General features: G+C 38.0%; 1 protein-coding gene across 6 annotated transcripts in view; it reads right to left on the bottom strand.

Moving 5' to 3' along the window:
- Positions 1 to 26,755, bottom strand: part of RALGAPB (Ral GTPase activating protein non-catalytic subunit beta) — a 63,745-nt gene that overhangs the window by 13,955 nt on the left and 23,035 nt on the right. For 4 of the 6 annotated variants that reach the window (XM_060772385.2, XM_060772386.2, XM_060772387.2 and 1 more), the window contains 14 exons: positions 26,102 to 26,303; positions 24,676 to 24,843; positions 23,907 to 24,021; positions 23,088 to 23,235; positions 20,533 to 20,597; positions 20,265 to 20,397; positions 15,050 to 15,183; positions 14,350 to 14,532; positions 11,076 to 11,227; positions 9,888 to 10,075; positions 8,335 to 8,441; positions 6,217 to 6,369; positions 5,421 to 5,630; positions 3,192 to 3,350 (listed from right to left, as the gene is read on the bottom strand). In XM_060772385.2, the coding sequence (XP_060628368.2) occupies positions 3,192 to 3,350; positions 5,421 to 5,630; positions 6,217 to 6,369; positions 8,335 to 8,441; positions 9,888 to 10,075; positions 11,076 to 11,227; positions 14,350 to 14,532; positions 15,050 to 15,183; positions 20,265 to 20,397; positions 20,533 to 20,597; positions 23,088 to 23,235; positions 23,907 to 24,021; positions 24,676 to 24,843; positions 26,102 to 26,303 (2,117 nt within the window). The remainder of the gene's footprint in view (positions 1 to 3,191; positions 3,351 to 5,420; positions 5,631 to 6,216; positions 6,370 to 8,334; positions 8,442 to 9,887; positions 10,076 to 11,075; positions 11,228 to 14,349; positions 14,533 to 15,049; positions 15,184 to 20,264; positions 20,398 to 20,532; positions 20,598 to 23,087; positions 23,236 to 23,906; positions 24,022 to 24,675; positions 24,844 to 26,101; positions 26,304 to 26,755) is intronic. The other 2 variants (XM_060772388.2, XM_060772390.2) reach the window with 1 other exon arrangement.

Here is a 26,755-nt window from a genome sequence, read left to right as displayed (position 1 = left end):
TGCCTTCTTTTTAAGTTAATTGTCTCTTTTATACATAACCCTCTGGTCACTGCTTTCATAGTGTCCCATAGAACTCCCTTTGTCACCCCCTTTTCATTAAAGCCCCATATTTCTTGCCATTCTGCTTGCACTTTATCTACTATCTCTTTGTGATTTAGTATTCTTGTATTTAACCTCCACCTTTTCATTTTGTCATAATCACATTTCAACACAATCTCAATTGAAACCAAAGCATGATCCGAAATCTTAATCATACCTATATCAGCATTTAGTACTTTACTTGTCATATTTTTGGAGACAAAAATATAATCAATTCTTGTATATACCTTATGTACCGATGAATAATATGTATATCTACTTTCATTCCCTTTTACCAATCTCCTCCCCATATATTATTATATATCTTCCCTCTTCATCTTTCAATACCTTGTTTGTGACAAAATTACATTTCTTAGCTATTATTATTGCTACTCCTCTTGACTTTGATGACCCAAAAGGTGTTTCATAGTTCCTTATCCAGCTTGACTTTAGCTCGTTTGAGCCACGCCTATTTTGATGTGTTTCCTGTAGGAAGATGAGGTCCGCTGCGTCCTTCTTCAGTAAAGATTCAATCCGCCTTCTCTTAATTACCGTCCCCAACCCTCTCGTGTTAAGTGTTGAGATTCTTAATTTATGGGACATCATTTCCATTTCCCTTTAAAAGCTTTTTTGTGGCTTGAAACAACGTGAACCCTTGTCCCTTTCCCTCCCCTACCCTTACTCCCCATTCCCCCCTCCCCCCCAATCCCCCCACTTCCCTCGTTCCCCCCTTCCTCCCCTTCCAATCTTCGGGACTGCTCGTCCCAATCATGGCCCCCGGCCTTCCCAATTGGGGAGGGGGGGGCGAAGTCATCCCGTGGCCCAGAGTCTCCCTCCCCCCGAGTGCTCATTTTAAATCAATAAAAAGCTTGATTGCAGTGTATAGTTTCTTCTTACATCTCGATTCCTCCAACGGCACCGATTAATTCCTCCAATTCTCCTCCATCCGGATCCTTCACCTCCTCTTCCTTTCGATCTCTCTCTTGTCTTCTTACTATGCCAAGCTCCTCCAGTAGTTGATAACCTTGTTCCAGTGTGTCGATTCTATATTTCTTGCCTTTCCATTGAAATTTAAGAAAGATAGGGTATCCCCAGGTGTACACAATTCCAGCTTTCATTAACTGCGTCGTAATAGGCTTCATTGAGTATCTCCAATTCTTAGTTTCAGGACAGTAGTCATTAAATATTTCCAATTTTGAGTCGCCCATCTTTAGGAGATCTGGATTTTTCTTTAATATTTTCATCAAATCTTCTTTCTTTGCGAAATTGTGAAATCGAATTATTATGTTCCTAGGAATTATTCTATTTCTTCCAGCCGGAAGGCGATGAACTCTCTCAATATCCAGTTCTGACCAGCTTAGTGTTGGCGAAATCTTTTGCAACCATTTCAAGATCTCAGATTTCAGATCTTCTTTCTTGTTTCCTTCTGGATAATTTTTTATGATTACGTTGTTTCTTCTTTGGTTGTCTTGCATGTACACAAACTTTCTTTCCACATCAGAGAGCCTATTTTCATTTTTTTGCGTTTGTTGTTTGAGTACCAGTTGTTCCTGTGTGCTTCTTTCAATTTCTGCTTTGTTTTTTCGTATTTCTCCCTGTGCAATCTCCAGGGCTTCTCTTATTGTCTGAAATTTTCCATCTGAGCTTTTTCGTTCCGCGTCCAACTCTTCTCTCATTTCTTTATTGCTGGTCAGAATTTCTTGCTTCAATGCCTGAATTTCGCCCTTCCTTATTTCTCTTTCTTTATCAAACATCAGGTTCAAATTCAAGTTCATTTCCTTTATTTGTCTTTCAGCCGTTCCTTTAATCATTTCTGCTATTTTACTTAGCATTTGACTACTGCCCATCCCCAATTCTTCACTCTCACTGCTCATCCTGCTTTCTTTTGGCTCTGCTGTTAAACATGGCAGCGAGGTAGAAATAGTTCCTCCCCCTTTTGCCCCCCCTTCCATTTGAGGGGGGGTTTGGGGGGGGTGTTCGTTTTAGCTGGTTTCCCTTAATTGTGAGGAGGGGAGGACTTCTCCTGACAGTGCTCATTTCCTCAGGGGCCCTTTCCAGTCTTTCTAATCTTGAAAGCGATCTGTCCGAAGGTTTGGAACGCAACCAAAGAGGTTTTGGCTTTGGCTTTGAGGTATCCTGACTGTTTATTTCTTCTCATTCAACCTCAGCTTTACTCCTCCTGCTTTCATCAATTTTTTGATTACTTACTTAATTTTCCCGTTCTACACAGCACACAGTACAAGAAAGTCCCACTCAAATATGCCTTGCAATGCCAAGAGGGTTCGCCTTTAATATGACGAGACTAGCTCGATCCTTCTTCAAGGGAGGAATCTGCCTCTAATCTTTATTTTGCCTTCCTGGATCATTAAGTCACTAAGTCCAATATTTCTAGTATTTTAATATTGTATTTAAATTGCAAGCTGTTTTATCTTCTCCAAGTCAGTGCGCAGTTATAATTAGCAAGTTGGTTTCACTTTCATCAGCAGCTTCCGAGCAACTTTCGCTATCAGGCAACTTCTGCCAAAGCTCATAAATCAAAGCAATTAATTGGTAATAAATTACCTTCTTAGGCTTTTCCACATGCACCAGACTTTCGCCTCCCTTTTGATCCAGAAAGGACAATTATCCATCCATTTTCACTGCTTGTTTGCTTATATTTCCACAAGAGCTGGAGGAAAGACGTCTGTTCAACCGGCCATGGTAACTCCGCCCCCCCGGCACCATTTGTTTCCAAGCGGACTCAAACTAGTTTCCCAGTTTAGACACCATGTGAAAGACTGGTTTAACAAGAACATAGTATTATTCCTAAAGTCAGGCACATGAAGGAAGAGGGAGTAAATGAGCACAGAAATAGTTTCAACTGAACTGAATTAATGTGTTGCTGGGTTTAATTTTTTAAAAGCATTCTTATGAAAGAAACGTCTCGCTGTTATAGTAATAAACATATAACTAAGAGAGAGAAGAACCTGGTGGAACTTTAGAGGCCAAGAGAGTTCTGGGACACCGTCATCAACAAGGCTTGAGGGTTTTTTATATCTCATTACTCTTAGCATAATTGGGAGAGAGTAACTTAAGCAAGAATAATACCAATTGTGAATGAGCACACCACTTACTTCTTGGCTTGTTTTTTGGCCTGCCTTCATATAGAAAATGAAAACTGTATCGAAAGGACGACATGGCAACAAATCCAAGTAACCAATGTCATCAAAAAAACCAGGCAAAGAAGAATCAAGTGCAATCAGGTGAGGAGGTAGTCTGCTGTTAGCAGGTTCCTAAGCAAACAAAGAAGACATATGAATGTTACATTTGTATTCAAATGTATTACATATTTTATACAATCTCTATTTATAGTGTGATGAGCTAGTTAGGTTTATTAATATACAATGTACTCGATAAATCAGGCACATGTATTAACACTAGCTGATTGCAAGAGTATGGTGTGGAAATCGTCCTGAAACTAAGTGGATCTGGATCTGGTCAGTCCCTGAATGAGAAACTAGGTGGAAATCCTATTATTATATATTGCCTTGAATTGTATGATGGAAGAATAATGAACATAGCTGATGAGCAAGTAAATAAATCACAAAGAACATAAAGGTCAGTGTTTCTCTGGTTGCATCCAGGCAGATTAGGCTAACATAGATGGGCTGTTTTAATGGGGCCTCTTTTTAACAGAATTGTTTAATTAATAACCAACATTTGTAACACAAGATTTTAGCCGAATTTCATTGTAAATTATTGTAAACTGCTTTTGGTCCCATGCTATAAAAAGATGGGAGGTAAACAAGTAAACAAAAAACAAATATAAATTAGGCTAGTAAGAATGTATTTTTTTATTTTTTTATTTCCAGTATTTATATACCGCCTTTCTCACCCCTGGGGGGGGGGGGGGGAGTCATGCCAAAGCACTATGAAATTGGAGAGGAATGATAGTTTATGTACCAGAAAAAGTATTCTTTCAGAACTTGAGTATAATAGTTATACAAAATCAGTAACAACCCAAAAAGGAGGGGGGAACGTTGCTGCTGCAGCAGCAGCATTTATGTGTGTCTGTTGTTGGAATTCAACCCCACACTGCTCAAGTCTGCAGTCCTCAATGAGAAACAGTTGGATAGCTTAGGAATAGGCTGAGGGAATCCTCCCCCCAATTCCTGAATGACAGTTGGACTGTACCTATTTGTTATTGTAAATAAACCTTTTTATGATGTTTAAGATTGGACTTAAACATTGCAACTTTGCCTGCCTAAGCTCTGAATTCTTTACAGCCACATCACACGGCACTTCACACTCTGCATCTTGTGAGTTGATGCTCAACTCTTGAATCCTGTTTGATTTTTGGATGCTCCGCTATATTTTAGGGTAGTTTTCCCTAACATATGTATCTTTAAGTCACCTGTAGACTTATGGCGACTCCAAATTTTGAAGTGTTTCCTTAGGCAAGGTACTTAGACCCCTCCCCCTGAAATATAACTTGCAGCACATTGTATTCTTTGGCAGTCTCTCAAACAAGTTCTCATGAAGGCTGACCTTGCTTAGTTTGCAAGATCAGACCAGATCTGGTACTTTCATGATATTAGTGATGCCATAATAATTCTGTCATTCTATTATTTATTTATTTATTTATTTATTATGTTTATTTATACCATTTCTCTCTCTTAAAGGAGGCTCAAAGCAGCTTACAATTAAAAGTATGACCACATAATTTAAAATATACAAATATGCAAACACCAAAACAGAATTAAACATAACAATATTTAAAATCCATTAAATTATATACAAAACTAAAATTCACTGTAATAGATTCAAAAATGCATTTGCAGTTTTTATTAGTATTTCAGTAGTGGTATTGTTCCTTATTGTTCCCATCTGCCTGCTTACAAAGCAAAGAACTACTGAGCAAACAGTAGGTCAAAGCTGAAGGAACAAATAAGCTATAAGAAGAGAACCAAGGCTTGCCAATGGTTAGCCTGCAGCAAGTGCCCAACTATGCCTACACAGCTCTGTTCAAAAAAGTGATTCATCGAAACAGCTACTGCACTAACATAGTGAAAGTAAGAAACACACAACATAGAAAAATGAAAAGGACCTTGCTTTAAAATCTAATGTCTCACCCCTCTGCCACATACGAATCCATTTTTCAGAAAGCATTTATACTAAAACATATATCCACAAATGGTACAAAAAGGGCAAACTCTTTATGAAACTAACTTACATAACTCTGGTATTATTGTGTTTTTATCATAAAGCCCTGCCTACTGCAGACTGTAAGCGTTGGAACTAATATTCAATAACAGTCGCCCTGATTTCAGTCATGTGTATAATATCAAATGAAGTTGAGTCACCTTCAGTGCTTCTAGTGACAGAAATCCGAAGTGGGAGAGGAAGAGGCGGGCCGTCTGGAACTCCTGCGCAGGAGACGGCGGCTTACATTCCGTGACAGGATCAGGGAAGTTCTTCTTTCTCCAGTCTTCTTCCATCTGCTGATCTATAGACTTCTCATAAAGAACTTGCTGATCCATACCATTTCTCAGTTTCTCATGCTTTGCCTCCAGCTAAAATGTATAGAACAGCTTCATTTCAGACATGTTGAATGCAATCCCAGCTGCGGAAGAATGGTAGCAGCAACTCTGATAAGCTAAACGGCAGCAAATTTGAGTGCCAGAAAATGTTGCTGCTTTTTTGTTCCAGCTTTTTACCTAATACAACTACTAGATTACAAGAGATTTAAGCCACCTGCTGTTCCACACCTGCACTGTGGCATCCCAAAGTCTATGCCTGACACCAATGAACAGCTGCAAGGAATGTTAACTGCACAGACTGACCAGCCGACCTTTCACCTACAGAGGATATGGCAGGAACAAGAACAATAGCATACTCTACTGCAATCTGGCATTAATTTCCTGTAAAACATCTGCTCCAGCAATGTTCAGCTTCATCTGAATGTCTAGCATGCAGGGAATGTCAATAGATGAGATTTCTCAAACACACACAGTGCATCAGGTGCCTTCTTTTTCTGAGATGCAAAAACAATAAAAGTGGCTAAAAATCAATGTCCCTATCTCTCATTGAAACGTGGTGTTTTGTTTGTTTTTTTGCATAAAACACAAATAATAAACCAAAATACCAGAAACCTCTTACCTCCTCAGTAATGATTTCGTGCAAGTCTGGGATGCTCAAGTCTGCTTTCACAAAAGGAATCTTGTCTACTTCCTCTGGAAATGGACGGTGTTTCACACTATATTTCAGACCAACATCATTCTTAGGTGCAGGACGAGGCTCTGGAACGAATGTCTGTTTTAAGAAATTGAAAATAAGTATTGTGAATGGAAAATGTTACACAGTAATGCAAATGTAATAATTTAATGTTGAAGCAGATCCCAAGGTAGGGTAGAGTTGCAGTGATTGACCAAGACACAGCAATTCCTCAAAGCTATTACTGAACCAATACTTTAAGAATCATTGATAGCTGTTTCCTTATTGGTTTATTTCAGCCCAAATTAAAGATCCTACTTTTAATTTGGTTGTTAGTTTCTATCAGCAACCAAACTGATGTGTTTTGTACCAACCTCAGTCTCACAATGCTTTTTCAGGGCAAACACATAAAAGTATATGATGAAAAATATTAAAAATTAACTAGGTATTTTTAATTATAAAAATGTGAGTCAAACACTGAAAGGGTTAAATAGATGCATGACTGTGCAAAAGTAGTTCAAAATAAGCAGGTGTGCCTGTAGCTTAGTTGTCTCAGTCTGTGAGAGGTCTCTGTAGGAAGAGGGCCTCAGTGTGTTAGTAGGTCTCAGTATGAGAAGGCGTCAGTGTTCGTTTGCCTCAGTATGTGAGAGTCATCAGTCGGAGAGAGCCCTCAATGTGAGAAGGCCTCAGTGGAAGAAAGGCCTCAGTGTGAGTACACCTGGTGTGAGAAGCTTCAGAGAGAGAAGCTCCAGATTGAAGGCCATTGTGTGTGACAGCGGCTGCGTGTAAAACGCTACTGTGTGAAGCTCCTGTGTAAATTCAGTCTGAGAAGAGGCTCTGTGAGAGTGAAGCTGTTTATCTGCATGAGAAAGAAGCCCAGCGTGGAAGCAAAGAAGGGGGTATAAAGAACTTTATTTGTGTTAGGGAACGTTATTCTTGTAAATATACAACCATATTATTGCTATAAAGAAAAGCCTCCTATGGAAGGGATAACATTGGCCTGTGTGATTTTGTTCTTTTTATCACTTTGGGCTACTGGTGCTGGGTCATGCTGCTGCTAATAAGTTACTCTGCTGTACATTTATGAGAGTCTTTTGTTAATAAGCCCACTTGTCCAACATATGCATGGGTATTCTTACATTTGTATACACTTTCCAACACAGATGTTAACTTGAAAGGGTGCAACTTCTAATTCTAAACCACATGAAAGGAACTCTAAAAAATCCTATGGCAGCTTGGTTTACACCCTTGTTTTACAGCAGTATACAATAAGCCTTCCACTTTTGCAGGCCATAAGGGCATAAGTCCCCCACAAAAGTGGAAAAAGCTAGAATTTAAAAACATTTCTTTTACCTCTCTAAGAACCTCTAGGGTCCTCCAGGGTGATTATTATCAACTTCCAGCAGAATTTGACCACAAAATCACCTTGGAGGATGTAGAGATTCCCAGAAAGAACATCTTAATCAAATCTGCAGCAAAAGCTGAACCCACAAATGTAGAGGTCCAACTGAAATTAGTTCTTCCAAAATTATATCAGCAACAAATATTGACAGTTTACTGCATATTAAGAAACCTTTTGGAACAAGGATGGGTGGTGCTCCCATATGCAACTGAATATTAGTAATAGAAAAGCTAAGCCAATGAGGAACATTTTGCTTTAGTCTGCACCCGCTTGATATTTTTTTGGCACAATATGGCAATTATTACACAAAAAATCCAGTTCATGCTGTTAGTGGAGTTATTGTTGTACACCACTTCAGTGATGTTTGTAGAAAAGCAATATATAAAAACTACAGCATCAGAAAAAACCAAAAAAAAAAAAAGAATCTTTATTCTGCCCTTTTCAGTGAGTAAAATTAGCCATCTTTATTGCCCATTATGGAAAGAATTAGGACTGGAATTGTCAATGCTGCACAAAGTCTGTACTATAGGAGTACTATAAGAAATAAAGGAACAACTCATTGCGTCAAGGAGGATATAATATTTCCACAACTCTGGACATCAGAGAGTTGTTTGGACATGCACGTTTAACATTGCAAGCCGTTTTCATGCTGAGATAAAGACCTTTTGGTTTGCTTTGGCTCCTCTTGGCAAAAGGCAGAGCTGCTGGGCCCATGCATGCCTTCCAGACATCCCACGAATCAGAATTGTGACTGAAGGGAAGAAATCATCTGAAGAAGAAATACAACTGCATGAACCATCTTTTAACATACTGAGAAATTAAATAACATATCGATATTGAGAAGGGAAAAATGTATATTCTATTACCAACAGATCTACAAAGTCATTAAAGTAGTTGAATCTGCAAGTTAGGAGCATAAGCCTGTTCTTCATGTTGGTCAGAAGTAGGACATGGACCTCTTCCTTGGAGGCTTTTTAAACAGAGGCTGGAAGGAAATCTGCCAGAGCTACTTTTCCTGCATGGCAAAGGGTTGGACTAGATGGCCCACGTGGCCCCTTCCAACTCTAGGATTCTATGGTTTGTGACCAGAAGACTAAGAAGGAGTAGTATGACTACAAAAGCTGCAGTCAGAGTAATAACAAAACATGTCTTGCTTGTATCACTTATTCTGACTGTAAAAGGAAACATGGAAAGTTTATTCTACGGAGAGCTTGATTTAAAATAAAGAGATGTAGTTGCCAACATTCACTATAACATCATTCCAGCTTTTACTTTCAAAAGAAAAACAACGCTAAAACATGCATTTGAAATTTTTCAGTGGTTCTCCCAATTATATAAACACACACTGTATATTCAGATTTCTTTACATTTTAATTGAGGAATGCTCTTTCTAGAGACTCATTTTGTCCTGTCAGGCTTTAATGATTTATTTGACTCATGAGTCGTCATTGTATTTACTAGTGTTTTTTGTTGGTCCTGAATTAAGTTTTAATTACTGTTTAGTACAGCATTGGTTTATACTATTTTAATATTTTAACATTTGCGTTGAAAACTGCCTTCCAGTTCCTGAGAAGTAAATATATACATATTTTAAACCAAATAAATCAAAAGAACAACCATCTAACTAGATATTAATCTACAGAGTAGCAATACCAAAGATTCCACTATTAACAGAATTCCATCTGGAAACAACAGGAATGTTTTAACACACGTTTAGAAATCCCATGCAGTATGGACAAATATCTGACAGGACTCTGTACAAGTAGTCCCTGGATGGATTCAGGTAATCATATCATTGTTTAATTATCTTTCCTTTAAAAGATTTTAAATTCATTTTTAATGTATATGTTTATTTTATGTCTGTTGTAAATATGACATTGAATTGTTGCCTTTGTAAGGCCACTCTGAATCCCCTTCAGGTTTGAGAAGGGCGGGTATAAATACCGTAAATAAACATACAAACAAATTCAGAGAATCCCACTAATCAGGAAATCAAGAAGTCGCTGGAATCAAAAGTTACAGTTGTCAGTTTGAGAACAAGTCAGGATATCTAAATAATTCAGATCAAGATAGGATTGTGTTCACTGGACTAATGGTTTCTACAAAAGAGTTTCGTACCACTTTAAAGTTCTGTAAAATGCAGCATATAAAAACTACAGCTGTCCTGATATCTGACATACAGACATCAGAGAAAGTAGAAAATGGATTTACTCACTTTGCTCATTCCCGAGAGGCTGCTCCAACATTGCAAGGATGACACTGTTGTCCAGGACAAAGTAGCGAAAGCTGAATTTGTTTATAGAAGGCAGACGGGAATATTTGATTAAGGTGATCTCATTCACTAAGCTACAAGGGGAGGCAGGACCACTGGGCGAAGGAAAAGCTCCAAGTATTTGCATGATGCTACAAACCAAAATAATATTAGCTTAGTCAAAATACGCATAGCAGAAAAATCCATTATTACAGTGCTGAGGATAGGAAGAGTTAGCTTTAGGGCAACTTGTCACATAAGCTAGTATTGTAAGTAGTTAAATCTACAGTTCCTAATACACATAAGCAAACAAATGAGAGTTTATAAAAATGGAAAAAACAGGAGCCTGGCTTAGATGTAAAGTATTTGAAAAAAACACACATAAACATTAATTTTTCAAAGAAAAGTTCTTAATACTATTAAGCCTTAAGCAAATCAGCATGCTGAGCAACTTGGCTAAAGAGAATCTGAACTGTTAGATTAGACCTGCAATACTTGTGAGTAGGAAGAGGCCAAAATTAGATAGGCTACACCTCTTGGGGCCATAAAAAGGTTTTTAGCACCTCACTTTCCAAAGGTAAGGTATAATTAATGATTAATTAGGATTGTTTTTATTGTTGCTGTGTGCCTTCATTTCAGACTAAGGGGAACCCTAAGGTCACCCTATCACACAGTTTTCTTGTGAGGATTTGCCTTTGTTTTTCTCTGAGGCTGAGAGTTTCTGACTTGGTTAGTTACCCAGTGTGTTCAGTCATAGTCCAAGGTTCAAAGCATTACACCACGCTTTCTGAATGCTGAATTCATTCCCTCTTTTACCTACCCACCTTCCTTTTCTCCCTCCCCTCTTCTTCCCTCTCCTTTTTCCCTTCCTCCTCTTTCTTACTTTCTTCCTCTCCTCTCTCCTCTTCCTTCTGTTCTCCCCTTCCTTCCTTTCTAGGGGCAGCTAGGGTTACAGGGACAAGGAAAAGGGGCTGGGGCAGAGGCACTAGGCCAGCCACATCAGTTGCATTACGGGCTGCATGCGGCATGTTGTTGTGCAGGCGTGTGCTAGAGTAACAAAAACTGGCTAATGGCTATCACTACTCTGACCTAAACATTTTACCATCTATTCACTAGCAAGACAGCTGAATTATCGTCAGTAACTTTCCATACCACGTGAGGGTAGCTTCAGCTGCATCCTTTACCCTCATAGAAGCAGGATTTGGCTCCTTGTCTCCTTTGTACTTGATCTCTTGTTCACTATTTCTGGATTTACTTCCTGAGATGCCCAATTCCACAATCTCCAACACTTCTTTTAAACAGTCCTAGAGATAAGGAACCATACCAATCAGCTGTCAATTCCCTACAACTACATACAAGTACAGCATAAAGCAATTAATAAAACAAAAAAGACTAAAGTCTCTGTGTGCAACTTTTGTGCAAGCTTCACCAGTTATGTTTCCACATTGTAACCAGCCTCTATCACTAATAACCACAATTCCCTCAGACTATCTTTCCACTGAAAACTTAACATTTATTTGGAATATGCTGCTTCTTATTCACTTAAAAGAGCAGAGCCATTGTATAATCAAGGGCTGAGACAATGGTTCACTAATATAACTTCTAATAGAACATGAACATCCAAAGGGGAAAAAATGCAGTGTTAAAAACTACAGTGATTCAAGGCACATTTGCAACAAAGCTCCAGAGGAAAGAAGAGATTACAGAGTACAATAGCGGCATCAGATATAAGGATCTGAAACTTTATCAGGCCTGACCTGGTGTAATGCAACATAGCTCATGCTATTTGCAAACACACATTGTTTGGATGGTTGTTGCTGTTAACTACTGTCAAGTCTACTTTGAGTAATGGTGATCCTATGATTGACAGTCTTTTCAGTCAACCAATCATCAGCAACCCTGCTCAGGTCTTACAGACTCAGCAATGTGGCTTCCTTGATTGAATTTATCCATCTTGTGTGGGGTTGTCCTCATCTTGTACTGCTTTCTCCAAGCATAGTGGTCTTTCCTTGTGACTCATTCTTATCATGGTATGTCCAAGGTACAACAGCCTCAGTTTAGTCACCTTGCCTTCTAGGAAGAATTCAGGCTTAATTTGCTCTAGAACCCACATTTGTCTTTCTTGCAGTCCAGGGTGTCTGCAGAACTCTTTTCCAGGATCATATTTCAAAAGAGTTGATTTTCTTCAGCTTCTTTACTATCCAACTTTCATTACCATACATAAAAATTGGAAACAGTGTAAAAATATATAATTGAATGTTTAAAGTCAGGATGGTATGGATCGTACTGACTTTAAGCATTCAATTATATATCTTTACACTGTCTGATTCCTTCATTGCTGTCCTTCCAAGTTGTAGTCTTATGATTTCCTGACTGCAGTCCCCATTTTGATTAATGGCTGCGTTAAGGTATGGGAAATCCTTAATTATGTCAATATCTTCATTGTCTACCCTAAAGTAATAAAAATCACCTGTGGTCATCATTGTTGTTTTCTTAATGTTCAGCTGTGAACCTGCTTTTGCATGTTTTTCCTTGACTTTCTTCAGTAAACATTCCATGTATTTGCTACATTCTGCTAGTAGTATGGTGTTATCTGTGTATTTTAATTGTTGGTGTTCCTTTCTCCAATTTATATGACCCCTTTTTCAGAGTTTAATCCATCTTTGTGTATTATATGTTCAGCATATAAATTAAATAGACAGGGTGATAAAATGAAGCTTTGTCTGATCCTTGCCAATTGGAAGCCATTCCGCTTCTCCACATCCTGTCCAAACAGTGTGGTCTCTTGTCCTCAGTACAGGTTATATATTAGGATAACCAAAGAATGAGGACATCCATTTCTTTAAGAGGAATCGATCCATAGTTTTTCGTCATCTACACAATCAAAGGCTCCTTACAAACTCCTTTGAGAGCTAATGCCTGATGATCTTTTTATTTTTTCATTCACAGAAAGCCATCTTGTTACATTTTAGTTGAGTCCATTTGAACACATTTTATATAGTTTTGGGGGGGTTGTTTTTATTTTATTTTAATGTCATCCCCCCACTCCCCCTGGACACACAATTTATACAATAAACTACAGAAATTACATTTGAATTTTCCACTCCACATCTTAATACAGTCTCTAAATAATTCCTAATGGACCCCACATACTCTTAATTATTCTAACATTTTCTATTTTGTCTATATTGTTCAATTTACAATTTGTTATTTCCACATTTAACATATTTACTATATAATTATACCAATTTGTCAGAGTCTACTTTGTTCTATCTTTCCAATCCCTCACTAAAACAATTTGCGCACATGCTATTAATTTGTCAACCACTCTTTCCTTTTGCACATTATAAACTCCTGGTATCTTGCATGTAATACATTTCTTCTATTCCATTCCTTTAATATTATTTCTTTTTCTTTAATGTTATTATTTTTTACATATTTTTTCCCTAGTGTACTGTATTTCTAACAATCCTTAGATTTGAAATGCACCATGATATGCTTCTAAACTTGGTATTCCCCAGCCTCCTTCTTCCTCTTTGGCAGTTAACCATTTATCTCTTATTCTGGGCCTTTTCCCTCCAACTGCCCATTTTTTAATTCTTCTATCCTATGCCTACAGAGCTTAAGACTAAAAGGTCCAGCCCATAAAAGGCAGTCCCCGAGTTACAAACATCTGAATTGCATACGACTTGCTACAAACAGGGGTGAGACAACAGGAAGTGAGAGAATTACCCCAGGAAGGGAAATTCACTCCTGTAAGGGTTATCATGGGCAAAAAGCGTATCCACGGAAGCTTTAGCACCAATCCTTGTTTTCACAACAACCCAAATTTTTCAAAATCCAGTTGTCACAGGGACAGAAGGTGAAATCGTCTGAACAGACAGCAAAAAAACATTCCCTATGCCATCCAAAACTTTTTTTAAAACGGCCAGAGTTACACTTAAAAATGTACCTGTTCTGACTTACATACAAATCCAACTTAAAAACAACTTAAATTGTTGTTAAGTTGGATTTGCACGCCAGAAGAAACCACTGATGAGTTCATTAGCTTCTGGGGAATAGAACTGCATTGCGACTGGATACAGCAAAGGACATTGTGTATATAAAAACATTAAGAACATATAGTCTGTCACCGAAACTATTTCTAAACTCCATGCTACAATTTTATTAAGAAAAACAGAACTAAAGATGTGCTGTTCAATTGGCATTTTTCAGTGGTTGGTTACGGAAATTGTTTCTACTGGATGATGAAAGCTGGTTCTCTAAGTTGGATTTTATATTTCTGCTGTTCAGGTTTCAAAATGTGGCTTTGAAAAACGTGGGAACACCTTACAATCTAATGAAATTGCTTGTCACAGTACAATTTTAAATGATTAATGGGAAAATAATTCAGTTTCTAAGAGGCAGAGGACAGTGTTTCACTCACCTTTTCATCAAGCATGTCTGGATGTTCAGTAAGCCAGACACAGAGGCACTGAAATGCTGCCACTATCATGGAGTGAAGATCTCTGGAATGGAGAGGGGCTGGGCGACTACACTGGTACACAATGTAAGAGCACACAGAACTAATTGCTCTCTTTCTGTCAGAAGAATCAACACCAACCTTCACCTGAAATGAATATTACAGACCGATATTCAGCTTAAACCTTTTCAGAAAGTCACACCATCCCTGTTAGTTTCGTTGTCAGCTTAGTTTAAGAAAAAAGAATGTAAATTATGGGAATGTTACATGATGTGCAACATAAAGGAATTATTAATTTTGGCCCTCTTCCATTTACTTTACCTATTTGGTATGAAAAGTCTTCTTGACTTTTATCCATTTATGTTGCCTCCATAAATATGCTACTCCATATGGATTGTTCAACCAATATAATTTCCTTTACCAAACAGAGAAGCAAATATGCCTTTACAAGAAGGGGGGGGGTGTATCATACTCGTCAGGGTAGTGATGGTCCCTTAGCACAAAACAAATTATTTTTCCAGCTGAGTCAGATATTCCTCGAGAATAAAAGCTCTCCATGATATCATCAGGCATGAAATTCTGGCTGTAAAGGATTGAAAGCATGAGCCCAAATCCCACAATCTAACAGAAACAGTCTCTGGAAGGGAACCTGGCTGATACTCACCTTTGCCAAACCAGACAGAAGCTCTAATGCAGCCAGTGATATGCTCATTTCCTGTTTCCACTGAGTGTTGACTCTTTGTGTTACCAAATGAATGCTGCGGATCAGGAGCCCAGCTGCTGTATCTGTATGAAGAGCTAGGATATAAACCCCAATACCACACACCAAGGGGGAGGGAAAACAACTAAGCATTAGTAACAATCAGCAAAGCAGTTCATCAGGCAGAAGCTAAAGCGGCCACAATACACACAGAAAACAAAATACGCATGTTTGGGAAGCGACATGTTCAACGTCTCACATACGTCAAGTAAATAATAAAAGACTGGGGGTTCGAGAACCTGTGTCATAAAGTGGTTTGAGTATGGGACTAGTGTTGGCTATCATATAGTGCTTTTAGTGTTAAAGTATGGATACATCTGCATTGTAAAGTTATTTGACACAATGTAACTGTTATGCTTAATACTATGAAATCATGGGAGTTATAGTTTTACAAAGTCTTTAGGATTCTCTGCCCGAGTGCTGGTGCATCACTAAATTAAACACCCTAAGATTCTATAGCATTGAGTCATGGCAATTAAGGTGGGGTCAGACTGCATTAATTCTACAGTATAGATATACCCTTATGCTCAGTAGACCAGGGTTCAAATCTCTACTCAGCTATAAGAATCCAGTGTTTGAGTTTGAGCAAGTCACACATTCTCAACCACTGGAAGGTACTAGCAACCCCCTTCTGTACAAATGTTGCCAAGAAATTCCATGACAGGGTTGCCTTAGAGCAGCCAAACACTGGACACAAACCAATGGCACATTGATATCTGAGAATTTATGTACTGATCGAAGTGATTTCAGTAGAACTTAGTATGAATGCACTAGGAAATGTTTTCCAAATGTTGATTTTCAGATGTTCCAATCAATTATAGCTCTGTGTTTTAGACTGTATGCCTTGAAGAGAGTGGCTATACCACTGTTTATGATCGTAATGTAGACCAAGGCCCCTTCCATACAGCTGAATAAAATCCCACATTTTCTGCTTTGAACTGAAATATATGGCAGTGTGGACTCAGATAACCCAGTTCAAAGCAGATATTAGGGGATTTTCTGCCTTGATACTCTAGTTAATATGCCTGTGTGGAAGGACCCCAGGTTTTTACTTGGGGAACTATATTTTCCTGGTCCTGCCATAGTCAAAGACATATCTAGAAGAGTGTTTTCAATGGCCTTTGGCTGTCAATGGGTTGAAGCAGAATAATTTTTTATGGAGTCTGCTGTCCGTTTTCTCTTCTGACTATGTTCTTAATGTTTTAATTCTTTCAAATTAATAATAAGCCCATTGAATAATTTTTAAACTTGATTTTTAAACTCTGCCATTAGTTTTTTTTTAAAAAAACACACAGCACTTTCTTCTTGTCCATACTATTAGCCACATTGAGTCTCAAGGTGGGAGAGAACGTGAACATAGTAAAAGAGATCGTTGTTGTTCTTAAAGAGACAATGTGATTTCTCCTGATACATCCCACTTTGTACCCCAGGATCCCTGTCAGTGTCCACTTGCACACATTACTTTTTCAAGGTTACTGTGAGAAATGTAGCAATGCCACTGCTACACTTTTGCATTATTAAATCAATACTGATTTCTATGCACCCATGCTTTTTTTTTCATGCCAGACGCGACTTGAGAAATTGCAAACCCATACTAAAAGTAATTATCTGGAGACCAGTGCCAGCCTCTGAGCCATATCCTGCTGGTCCCAGGAGAACTTCAAAGAAAGAAAAATCTGCAGCCAAAGAGTGCATATTTGGGGGAAATTGCCTGTCAAATAGCTCAAGAAAAACTGGCTACAATCATTTCAGTTTAAGTTCTGTTCTGATTTCAGAATGGGTCTGGCTTTCATGAGTCTGATTACATTTATTGAGAGAGAGACCGGGGAGAACAACTATTTCTCTTGCTTGATCTTTCAACGTCTTTTGATACCATCAACTATGGTAACAGGATGATAAACTGGAGCTGAAACATGGAAAGAAAATAGCTTGAGAGTGAGTGAACCCCATTTCTGGGGCAGAATCCCTCTTCTGGGCAGAGTGATACTCCATTTAAATGATAAATCTGAAGCCTGGGGATACTTCTGGATCCATCTTTGCCATTGGAGGCCAAAGAGATGTTAGTAGATTGAAGTGACTTAGGTTTTGCTAGTATGCCTGCTATGACTTCAATGGCCGATGGCAGCTTGACTATATTCTTCCAAGAAATGAGTAAAGCCAAGGCTGAGCTATTTACAGAACACTCTATGAAGGGCTGGTCCAGGAAATGGAATGGGTGCAGAATGCCTCCTTAAGCGGGAGAACATACCACCAGCACATAAACTCTGTTGAAAGAACCTCACTGTCGGCTTACTTGCTAGCAAGACAAGTTTAAATTCTGATTATCTGAGACACTTTCTCCTTGTAGTTCCATTTAGCCTTTAAGGTCATTTGGAAAGCACAACTGGGTACTATCCTAAGGTTTCCACTTATAGAGATGGGCAGGGAAGTCAAACTCATTTTCATTGCGGGCCACATCAGCTTTATGGTTGCCTTCAAAAAACTACTGAATCCATGACAGAGAATCCATGGAAACAGATTTTAATTTTTTAACATATTGGTCGGTGCGTTTTAGTTCCATCCCAATTTGGGAAAACATTAATGGACATTTTAAAGCCAGTCATCCGATATCCACAAGTTTTGTATCTAGATTCAAATTTGAATTATAAATTAGTTCTGCCCACTCACATCTGCAAAACTTCCAATCTTTCAAAACTGACTCTTTTTAAATGTTATGAATTCCTTTAAGAGCTTCCTCCCCATTTAACTGTTTTGCAGAAACAGCATGATACTAGTTAAAGCTATTTAATCTTTTCAGTAAGAAAAACTTGTTTTTAGTTACTGATATTCATGTTGTCATAGAACCTGGGAACACAGAAGTTTTCCATGCCTCAGGCTGACCTCTACACATAATATATGGACCTGTTGTCCCCAAAATTGTTTTTCAATGTTAATCAGGCAGGTTTTGCCAGTTAAACTATTGTAAGACTTTTGCGGTTTGTGAGGGAACATTTTTCAGTGTGGAAGACAGAATTTCGTACTTGATTACTAGCAATCTTCTTTAGTTTTAAGAAAATACTTCTGTACTCAGTTTGGTAACTCAGATTTCTTATGAAAACCTCTTTTTGTGAATTTAAATGCATTTATCTCCTAAAATGTGTACATGAATATTTATAGAAAAGTAATATTTTTTCTTTAACTTTCCAAGATATACCGAAGCGTCATTTCAATTGTGCACTGAACTGCAATGTTCACCAGATGAAAGGTGAAATGGTGGCAAATGTTTGCTTGTTTTCAGGAGATTTTTTTTAGTTATATACTTTAATTATAGGCTTGTATTGTGCCCCCCCCCCCCATGTGACAGAATATCATTTGGGGCATCCAACCTTTGTTCAATTAAACTGCTTCTAATTATCATGTTCTGTGCTCTTTGGTTTAATAGACTCAGAGGTCTACAAGAGAGCAGTCATGATGCACCCCAAACAATATATGAGATACCATAAAGCTATAACAACTCAGTACACATTTGAAAAGTACAGAAAACAAAAGTATTTCTAGTGAACAAGGACATTCCAAGTTAAATTTAGATGCTAAAATTATTATTATTATTATTATTATTATTATTAAAGAAATATATATATATATTGCTGCAAAGGAAACAGTACATTCGCCAATTCCAGAAGGTAATTCTAAATATTCTAATACTCATGCAGCACATTGCTTTTTAAATACATTTGCAGCACATAACACACACCAAATTTCAGGAACATTAGATTAATATCAGTTAATGTTGGCAACAGAATGACAAACAGTTTACAAAATTCTAGATTTTTCAGATCAAAACTAGAACATGGAACAGATTCAGTTAATACTTTATTAGCCTCCATAACAATATAAGCATATGAAACACATGAAACTCGAAGACAAAAACAAGGAACTGGGGAAAAAACAAGCATATGATCCTCCCTCCCAGATGAAGCATATTATCCTCCCTCTCAGATGAAATAGGGCTGAAGTACTTTGACACTGGAGCAGCTGAAAAGAGGATGAAAGTAATACCATCCCATGAAACCAAACTATATACTACTGAAAGGACTACAGCTTTCCCAACAGAGCAACCACAACCCTAGATCTCCTCTCCTTCCCTTTCTCCCTTCACTCTGGAGGGAGAACATAAACAACTCGGTTACATGTACTTAATTTCACCCCTGAAGCCTGCTGGATGTTTGGCAAATAAACAGCTCCAGAAGGCTTCAAGGGTGAAATTAAGTACATGTAACCGATTCCCATTTTAGGAAGGACTTAATCTAAACCAAGGACTGTATCCTCTCAGAAATAAAACCTGCTAGCCCTGGTAGCTAAACCAAGGACAATATCTTTCCTGCACAGAAAGTAAACAATAGTGAGTAGCTGCTGTGCTCATCTTGTGAGAACCCACAAGACACTAGAATGTTGAAGGCAGGTGTCCTGGCTGCATATGCCTTGTGGCTGGTTGTTTTGGGGAAATGATGGGCTCTGCACAGACCTCTCTAATAAGAACACCATGTGATACTAGCAATATTTGGAGCACCTCTGTTCTGCAGGTCAGACAGTGTCCACTATTGCTGCCATCCATACTTCTCCTCCCTATTCTTCTACATTCATAGGATAGTGGCTGTTCCCACTCTCTCATTTGAGCCAGCATGCCAGCTACTTTTCAGTTTCTCTCCTTTGGATCATTTAAAACTACTTCCCATATGTTCTTAATAATCCTCTGTATTTCAACACCATTGTCAATCCTTTTCCTTCCTGTCTCTTAATTGCTAGGTCTGATTAGCTACTACCGGGTTTGTCATGTCCTGATCCAGCATCTGGCTGTTTTGAAGAATTGCAGAACTTGTGAGTGTGCTGGTTTTCCTATTTGTACCAACTGATGCTTCCTAGTCTTCACCAGCTTTGATCACTGCCAGGGTCTTCAATAGTCACCATCATCATAGTGGTGATTTGATTTATTACAAAATGAAAACATTGTGCCTTCTTAATTTTTATACTGAGATCTACATATATTCCAAAATCTTACAGCTGAAATGTCTTTTATTTAAAAAATTGAGATTGTGACATAGGGCACTTCTGTAAATATTTAAGAAGTCCAATTGCTTACCATAATCCCGTAGGAGAGCCTGTGCTGGTCTCTCACTGTCAGGCGTAGTGGGCTCAGTGCTGCCTCCACTTGCTGTACTAATGCCACTGTTGGTGCGGCTGTGGCTTTTTGAGACCACATTCTCACCTCCATTCTGTTAAGTTAGAGAAAAGGACAGAATGATGCTGGAAGATGTGTTCTCTGACACCTCTGAGACAAGTATCCCTGGCATAATCTGCTATGATCAAAAATGACAACATGATTTCTCAAAACAAGGAAATAAACTTACTGTCTCCATCTGGCAACCAGTGACTTCTAGAAGTGCCGAGTCTTGAACAATGTTCAACATTGCACCTGCAGAATTAAAAATACATAGACTTTACATCTGAAATGTGTTGTGTAAAAAGATATATGACAAATAATTCTCAGGAATGTGTTATAAGTGCAGATAGCAAAAATTGGGATAAATATCCTAGATATTTTATTCTGACTAAAATATGCTTCAGCTGCTAAAAGTGACAAATTCCTTTTATGTCTGAATGGCCCTCATTTGAAGATGTGGGAGGGATGCTAAAAACAGTTTGTGAGGAAAGCACACACTCCAAAAGATCATTAATGTACTGAATCCTATGCAAACTTTTACATGAGGAAAATAACCAAGCTTCTAGGAAAACCAGTGGGACTTGCAACACAGAATAGTGTATACCTGTCTAAAATTCCAGCCAAACACATATCCTCTTTTTGGACATTTTTACTGTCTTTTACTATCATTTCTCCCCAGTTTGTCACTTTAATCTACCAGCAATTGGCCAGCAATCCACTGCTACTTTTGCTATTTTGGGGATGATTTTTTTTGTTAACTTTGGGGTTTTCCCATCCTTTTATGTTGATGCTTTGTTTTGCTTGATAAGCATCGAACATTAGTACATAAGAACCAGAAGAGGAAGCCTTACCAGGCCAATTAGATTTTAATGCGGATGATCGAGACAGTTTTAAACAGTGTATTTTAATGCTGAGATAAATGTTTTTAATGTTTATGCATGCATATAATGAATTCTTGTCCCGGCATTGAATGTTTGCCATATAAATGCTGTGCTCCACCATGAGACCCCTTCGGGGTGAGAAGGGCAGAATATAAATGATTTAAATAAATAAACAAATAAATAAGAGGGTGCATGCTATTTGTACACTTTGGATTTAACAGATTGGCATTTCTTAAATGAACACCTTACACAGCAAAATCCAACTTTCTTATTGCCAGCCAAAATGTTTACAGAAGTGTCAGAAAAAGAACTTTTATTAGAGGAAAACAGAGGAGCCTTAGAACAGGAAGCTGAGGTATTTTTATTTTTTTTTGCTTAGGAACTTTTTTATCTTGTCACCATATTGAATATGTGTATCAAGAATAGTGGCAATGATCCAAACTGTTTCCTGACAGCTAGAATGTTTGTAAAGTTGTTTTACAAAATGCTAAGATACTATATTTTGCAAGAATGCAGAACCCCACCACCTCTATAGCTCTTTACAGTTTCCTCTTCTCTAACATGTCAAATAGCAGTACTGTTGCTGAAATCCTTGTTTCCCAGCCTTTGGTCCTCCAGTGTTTTGACTTCAGCTCCCACAATTCCTAACAGCTGGTAAACTAGCTGGGGTTTCTGAGAGTTGAAGTCCAAAGAAAATGGAGGACCAAAGGTTGAGAACCACTGTTTTAGGGAATAAGACCATCTTGATAAACAAATGGAATTAAGCTTATACCCTATGTATTATGCTTCCGAAGTCCATTTTGTTAATAATGACCAATTGATTTATCTGAGTTTGAAAATATAGAAACAAAACAGGACTTTGCATAAATTTCCTCATTAACAATGATTGGGGGAGAATGCAGAGAGACTTTCAAACTGCACAGCACAGTGTTAATGTTGCTACAGCCATGAGAGGAGGCAAGATAGCCATGTATAAATATGTGAAAAGATATCATAAGGAAGAGGGAGCAGGCTTGTTGTCTGCTGCCCTGGAAACGACAACTCAGAACAATGGGTTCAAATGACAGGAAAGGAGATTACAGCTGAACATTAAGAAGAACTTCCTGACAGAGTTCCAGAGCTATTCAGCAGTGGAACTCTCTGCCTTGGAGTGTGGTGGAAACTCCTTCCTTGGAAGCTTTTAAACAGAAGCTGGATGGCCACCTGTTGGGCCTGCTTTGATAGTGCTTTTCCTGCATGACAGGGGGTTTGACAAGATGGGCCATGTGGTTTCTTCTAACTATTGTTTTATTATTATATGATTCTATCACACACATATATATAAACACATTATAGCATGGATGGGACCTCCAGATGTTGCTGGATTGCAACTTCCATAAGCCCTAATTAGTTAAGACAATGAGAGCAGCACTGCAACTATATCTGGAGGGCCACATTGTACCCACTCCTCTTGGAAAGAGTCATCGTATCGTGAATTTTGACTCACAACAATATGCTAAGAGTATCACATAGCACTAAGTGCTGGTGCCATACAGCACTCTCTCAATCTGGGTAACTCCTCTGATGCAGATAAGCAATCAACTGCCTGCCTGCATCAAAACTATTCATTGACTTCCTTCTAGCTGCCTGTTGCATCCTGTATCTGCTTCTTCATCAGGTCCATTCTCTCTCTGTTAAGCTATTTCTCTGGTACTTATAGCTTCAGGTTTGTTTGTGCCATAACCCACATCTACAGCCACCTGCAGTCTGTCCTAATCTGGGAAACAGAGCTGCCACAATTTAGGTACTTCTCCAAGTTATTGTGAACCCTGAATTACCAAGGGCAAGCAGTTTCAAAAGTGAGATAAACAGAAAATGCAACCTAGTATCATCTGTGTGTTGTTGGGATCTGTTTCTGTTTGCAGCGCTCCTATTAGTATATTCACAAGCCTCAGCTTCAAGGACAGGAAAGTTACTGGCTTATCATATGATGAACTGTCATCATTGCTGAATTTTCCTTCCAGAACAACCTGAAAAATAAACAGCTTTCATCATCTATGGTAATAGAAGAAGAAACTAGTAGGACCAGCATATATTTGTTCCACGGGTGTAACAGATACCTGAAATGTGTTTGTACCATTTTTCTAGCTTATTAACTCTTACCGACTCAAGAAAAAATTGACACAAAAAAAGAATTAAATGATGTCAACAAACAGAACAGAAAACTGCCCTTCATGCAACTCCAGCTAAATAAAAACAGCAATTCAATGATGTTTAACTATCTTCCCACTTAATATAAAGCAAACCAATTAATACCACAGATATTTAGGCTTTTAAAACTTGCAGTTACAAAGTCTGCACTGCCACTTTCCACACAAGAGAAATATACAAATTATCTAGTCTCATGAAGTATGCAAACTGTATGGCAGGTGATTTTCCCATTATTGGTATGTTCTATCTTAAATATGCATAAACTGGTGTACCAATATAAACTGATTTGTTAGCAGTATTAAAGTAACGGGATCAGTAATAATACTATACTATGTTCTATGAATCAAAGTTCCTCTTTGCTATGCTGAATTTTATTTCGTATTTCTATTTTACACAAGTGATGTATCTTAACTGCTGACTGGAAAGTACAAGTAAGAGACTTAAGTTAAAATTGTACAAATGGTTATCTGAAAACACTGATGTCAATTACCTCTGATTTTATTATTCCAAAATGATGAGGAAGAGGCAACAAGGAGAGTAAAATATTGATGGAGGCCCTTCTTAGTTCTGTGGGATTTACATATGTTTTAAATTTTGAGAGTTCCCTGCAAGTAAAAATCAGATTTTAAATCATTATTTTGCAATCAACTATTTCTATTTTTAAAAACCAAACCTATTTTAAAAAGAAAACTACTTTTGCCAAACCTGGTTTCCAATGTGCGTGCTAGGTTATTCTGATGCAAGAGTGTACCAAAGCATTAACTTCATGTTTGCAAGCAGACAACAATGGAATCATTATTCTGCTTTAAGATTTATAGTACCTGCATCTTTACACTGATAGCCAAAAAGTAAGACCTTCAATGTGCCAACACTAGGGGTGCCAGGCACATATCTCCTGTAACTTTAATCCTGAACAGATTGTGGAACAAAACCTGGCACCATAATGCTCTTTCAAGTCAGTCTAAGGCACCTATCTTCAATTCCCTTCCATACAGATAAATCTAGGCTTCGGACAAGCATTCATACAATGAAATTTGTACACTGCATGACATCTAGGCGACAAAGGAAGTTCACCACTAAAGAAGCATATTGACATTGTTTTCCTTCCCTTCTTTCAAACATAGTTTGCTGCTCCAAGTTACTTGTTATGTAAGTTACCAACTTGGTCTATAGTTTTAATTTTGTAATTCTTAAATATGGAGTAGAAAGTAGATTTCTTTTTTAAAAACTAAAATAAATATAAGCACATATATATTTACCTGTCAGGCAAAATAGTTTCAAGTGCTGAAATGAAATAAGGAACTAAGACATCAATCCCTTTCAAGTCACAGCAGAACAACGCAGGGGAGTTCAGAATAATACTAGCGAGAACTGGGTGGCAAATGGAATCTGCTATCTGCAAACCCTGAATTAAAAGCATATAAAATCTGGCAAAGAAAGACAAATTTAGTGAGTTATGAGAAAGAAACATCAGAATCCAATATTTATCAGCATTTACATTTAAATACAATAGCCATGTAAGGGTCTATCATGTTTTTGACTTAAAGAAAAAGCTATAGGTCAGACAGCATGGTCGTTTTTAGTCCTGCAGCCACTTTGATTAGTTTTGTGAACAAAAAATGCTCACTCTATCCCAGAGGCAAGATACTAATTCTTCAAACAACTTTTTAAAACAGTGTTTTAGAGCTTCAAACACAAAGGAATGTGCTCCATTTGGGCTATGCACAAACAATCCACAAAACAGACTGTAATATTGAGCTCTCCGAGGGCGTGTTGTAGAATCACAGAACTGATTAGATCTCTTGATATGCTTTTGTTTTGACTGAAGCTACAGTTTTATTTGCATCAGTAGCAAATACACTAGTTGAAAAAGTGTACAGACCAGTAGTAAGGAAGAGTGGCCTAAATAAGCTAATAGCAATAGATCCTATCTGAGAATGGAAGCTAAGCAGGGTTAGTCCTGTTTAGCAATTGGATGGGAGACTAGCAATGAATACTAGGTGCTGTAGGTGGTTTTTCAGAGGAAAAACTGGTACAACCACCTTTAAGTATTCCTTGCTTAACCAGATGCTCTAGGCCAGTGGTTCTCAACCTGTGGATCCCCAGGTGTTTTGGCCAACAACTCCTAGAAATCCCAACCAATTTACCAGCTGTAGGATTTCTGGGAGTTAAAGACCAAAACATCTGGGGACCCACAGGTTGAGAACCACTGCTCTAAGCTCATCATATGGTGACAGGTGACTTGAAGGAACATATACACATACAGTAGAGAAGTACTGAACATTTGAAAAAAAACATATTTACATGAAAAAAGATAGGAAAAACTGATTTGGAAGCATGTGGTAGCTGGTAAAACATTATTGCATGTCCCTGTTAAATAGGCTTCTCCTAATTAGTTTCAAGTGTGAAATGACACATTACAAGTAAGGCATATACCACTAAAATGGTACAATAAAGCAGAGTTTTCCTCCCCTCTTAGTATCATGAAGCAATACCACTGCGGTCAATAGGTAATCACGTTACATGTTATCCTAGCTATAGCAGACAGCATTGTGAAACACGGAAACTTCACAATGTTATGTCAACACAACATGATGCTGCATATTGGAGAACAGAAGAGTCCCTTCTACAGATATTCAACTGCTAATCCTTCTAATATTACACCATTAAAAATCAAGTCAGTACCGGGATAAATAGGCTGGCAATATATCTTCTCCAGTCTTCTTGCTACAAAATATCCTACAAAGGGTTCCACAGGCTTCTGCTCTGCCTGCTTCATAGTTGTCTGAAAATTCGCCTGCATCAAACATGGGATTGGAGGCCATAGTGTCAGCGGACATTTGCGATCCTTTCCGGCGAAACTCCACACTAGCTTGTGTTGCTATAGCTAAAATAAAGAATGAGAAGCACAGAGTTTCATTACGTTTGTCAATGTATTGAATAGGCTCATGGGATCCTAGACACAAAGATCAAGTCAAATTTAGTCATCATGAAAGCCATTAATTCATTACATTTGGATTGCTGCCTCTGTTTATAATGCATTTAGGGAATATAAGTATGTTTTGTAATTAATGAGAAATTATATGTCTTTATTATCTACACACAAGTATATAATTGTCTCCCTCACAGCTCTATGCTGCAACATCCCATGCTGCTCAAGCAGAGGTCTCTGGTTCATTAAAATTTACAGCAGTGTGCATCAGCAAGAGGTTCCTCAATTAAATACCTAAAACCCTTTACCACGTCTTTGCTTTTCCTAGCTATCCCTACAAATTCCTAATGAGCCTCAAAAACAGATTTCTGTCATTTAAATCATACAAGTTTCTATTAATTCCACAA

Source organism: Anolis sagrei, chromosome 4 (genome assembly GCF_037176765.1).
Source record: "Anolis sagrei isolate rAnoSag1 chromosome 4, rAnoSag1.mat, whole genome shotgun sequence".
In the NCBI taxonomy this organism is placed as follows: Eukaryota; Metazoa; Chordata; class Lepidosauria; order Squamata; family Dactyloidae; genus Anolis; species Anolis sagrei.
The sequence above is the reverse complement of the archived record's forward strand: the minus strand, read 5'-3'. Positions and strand labels throughout refer to the sequence as shown.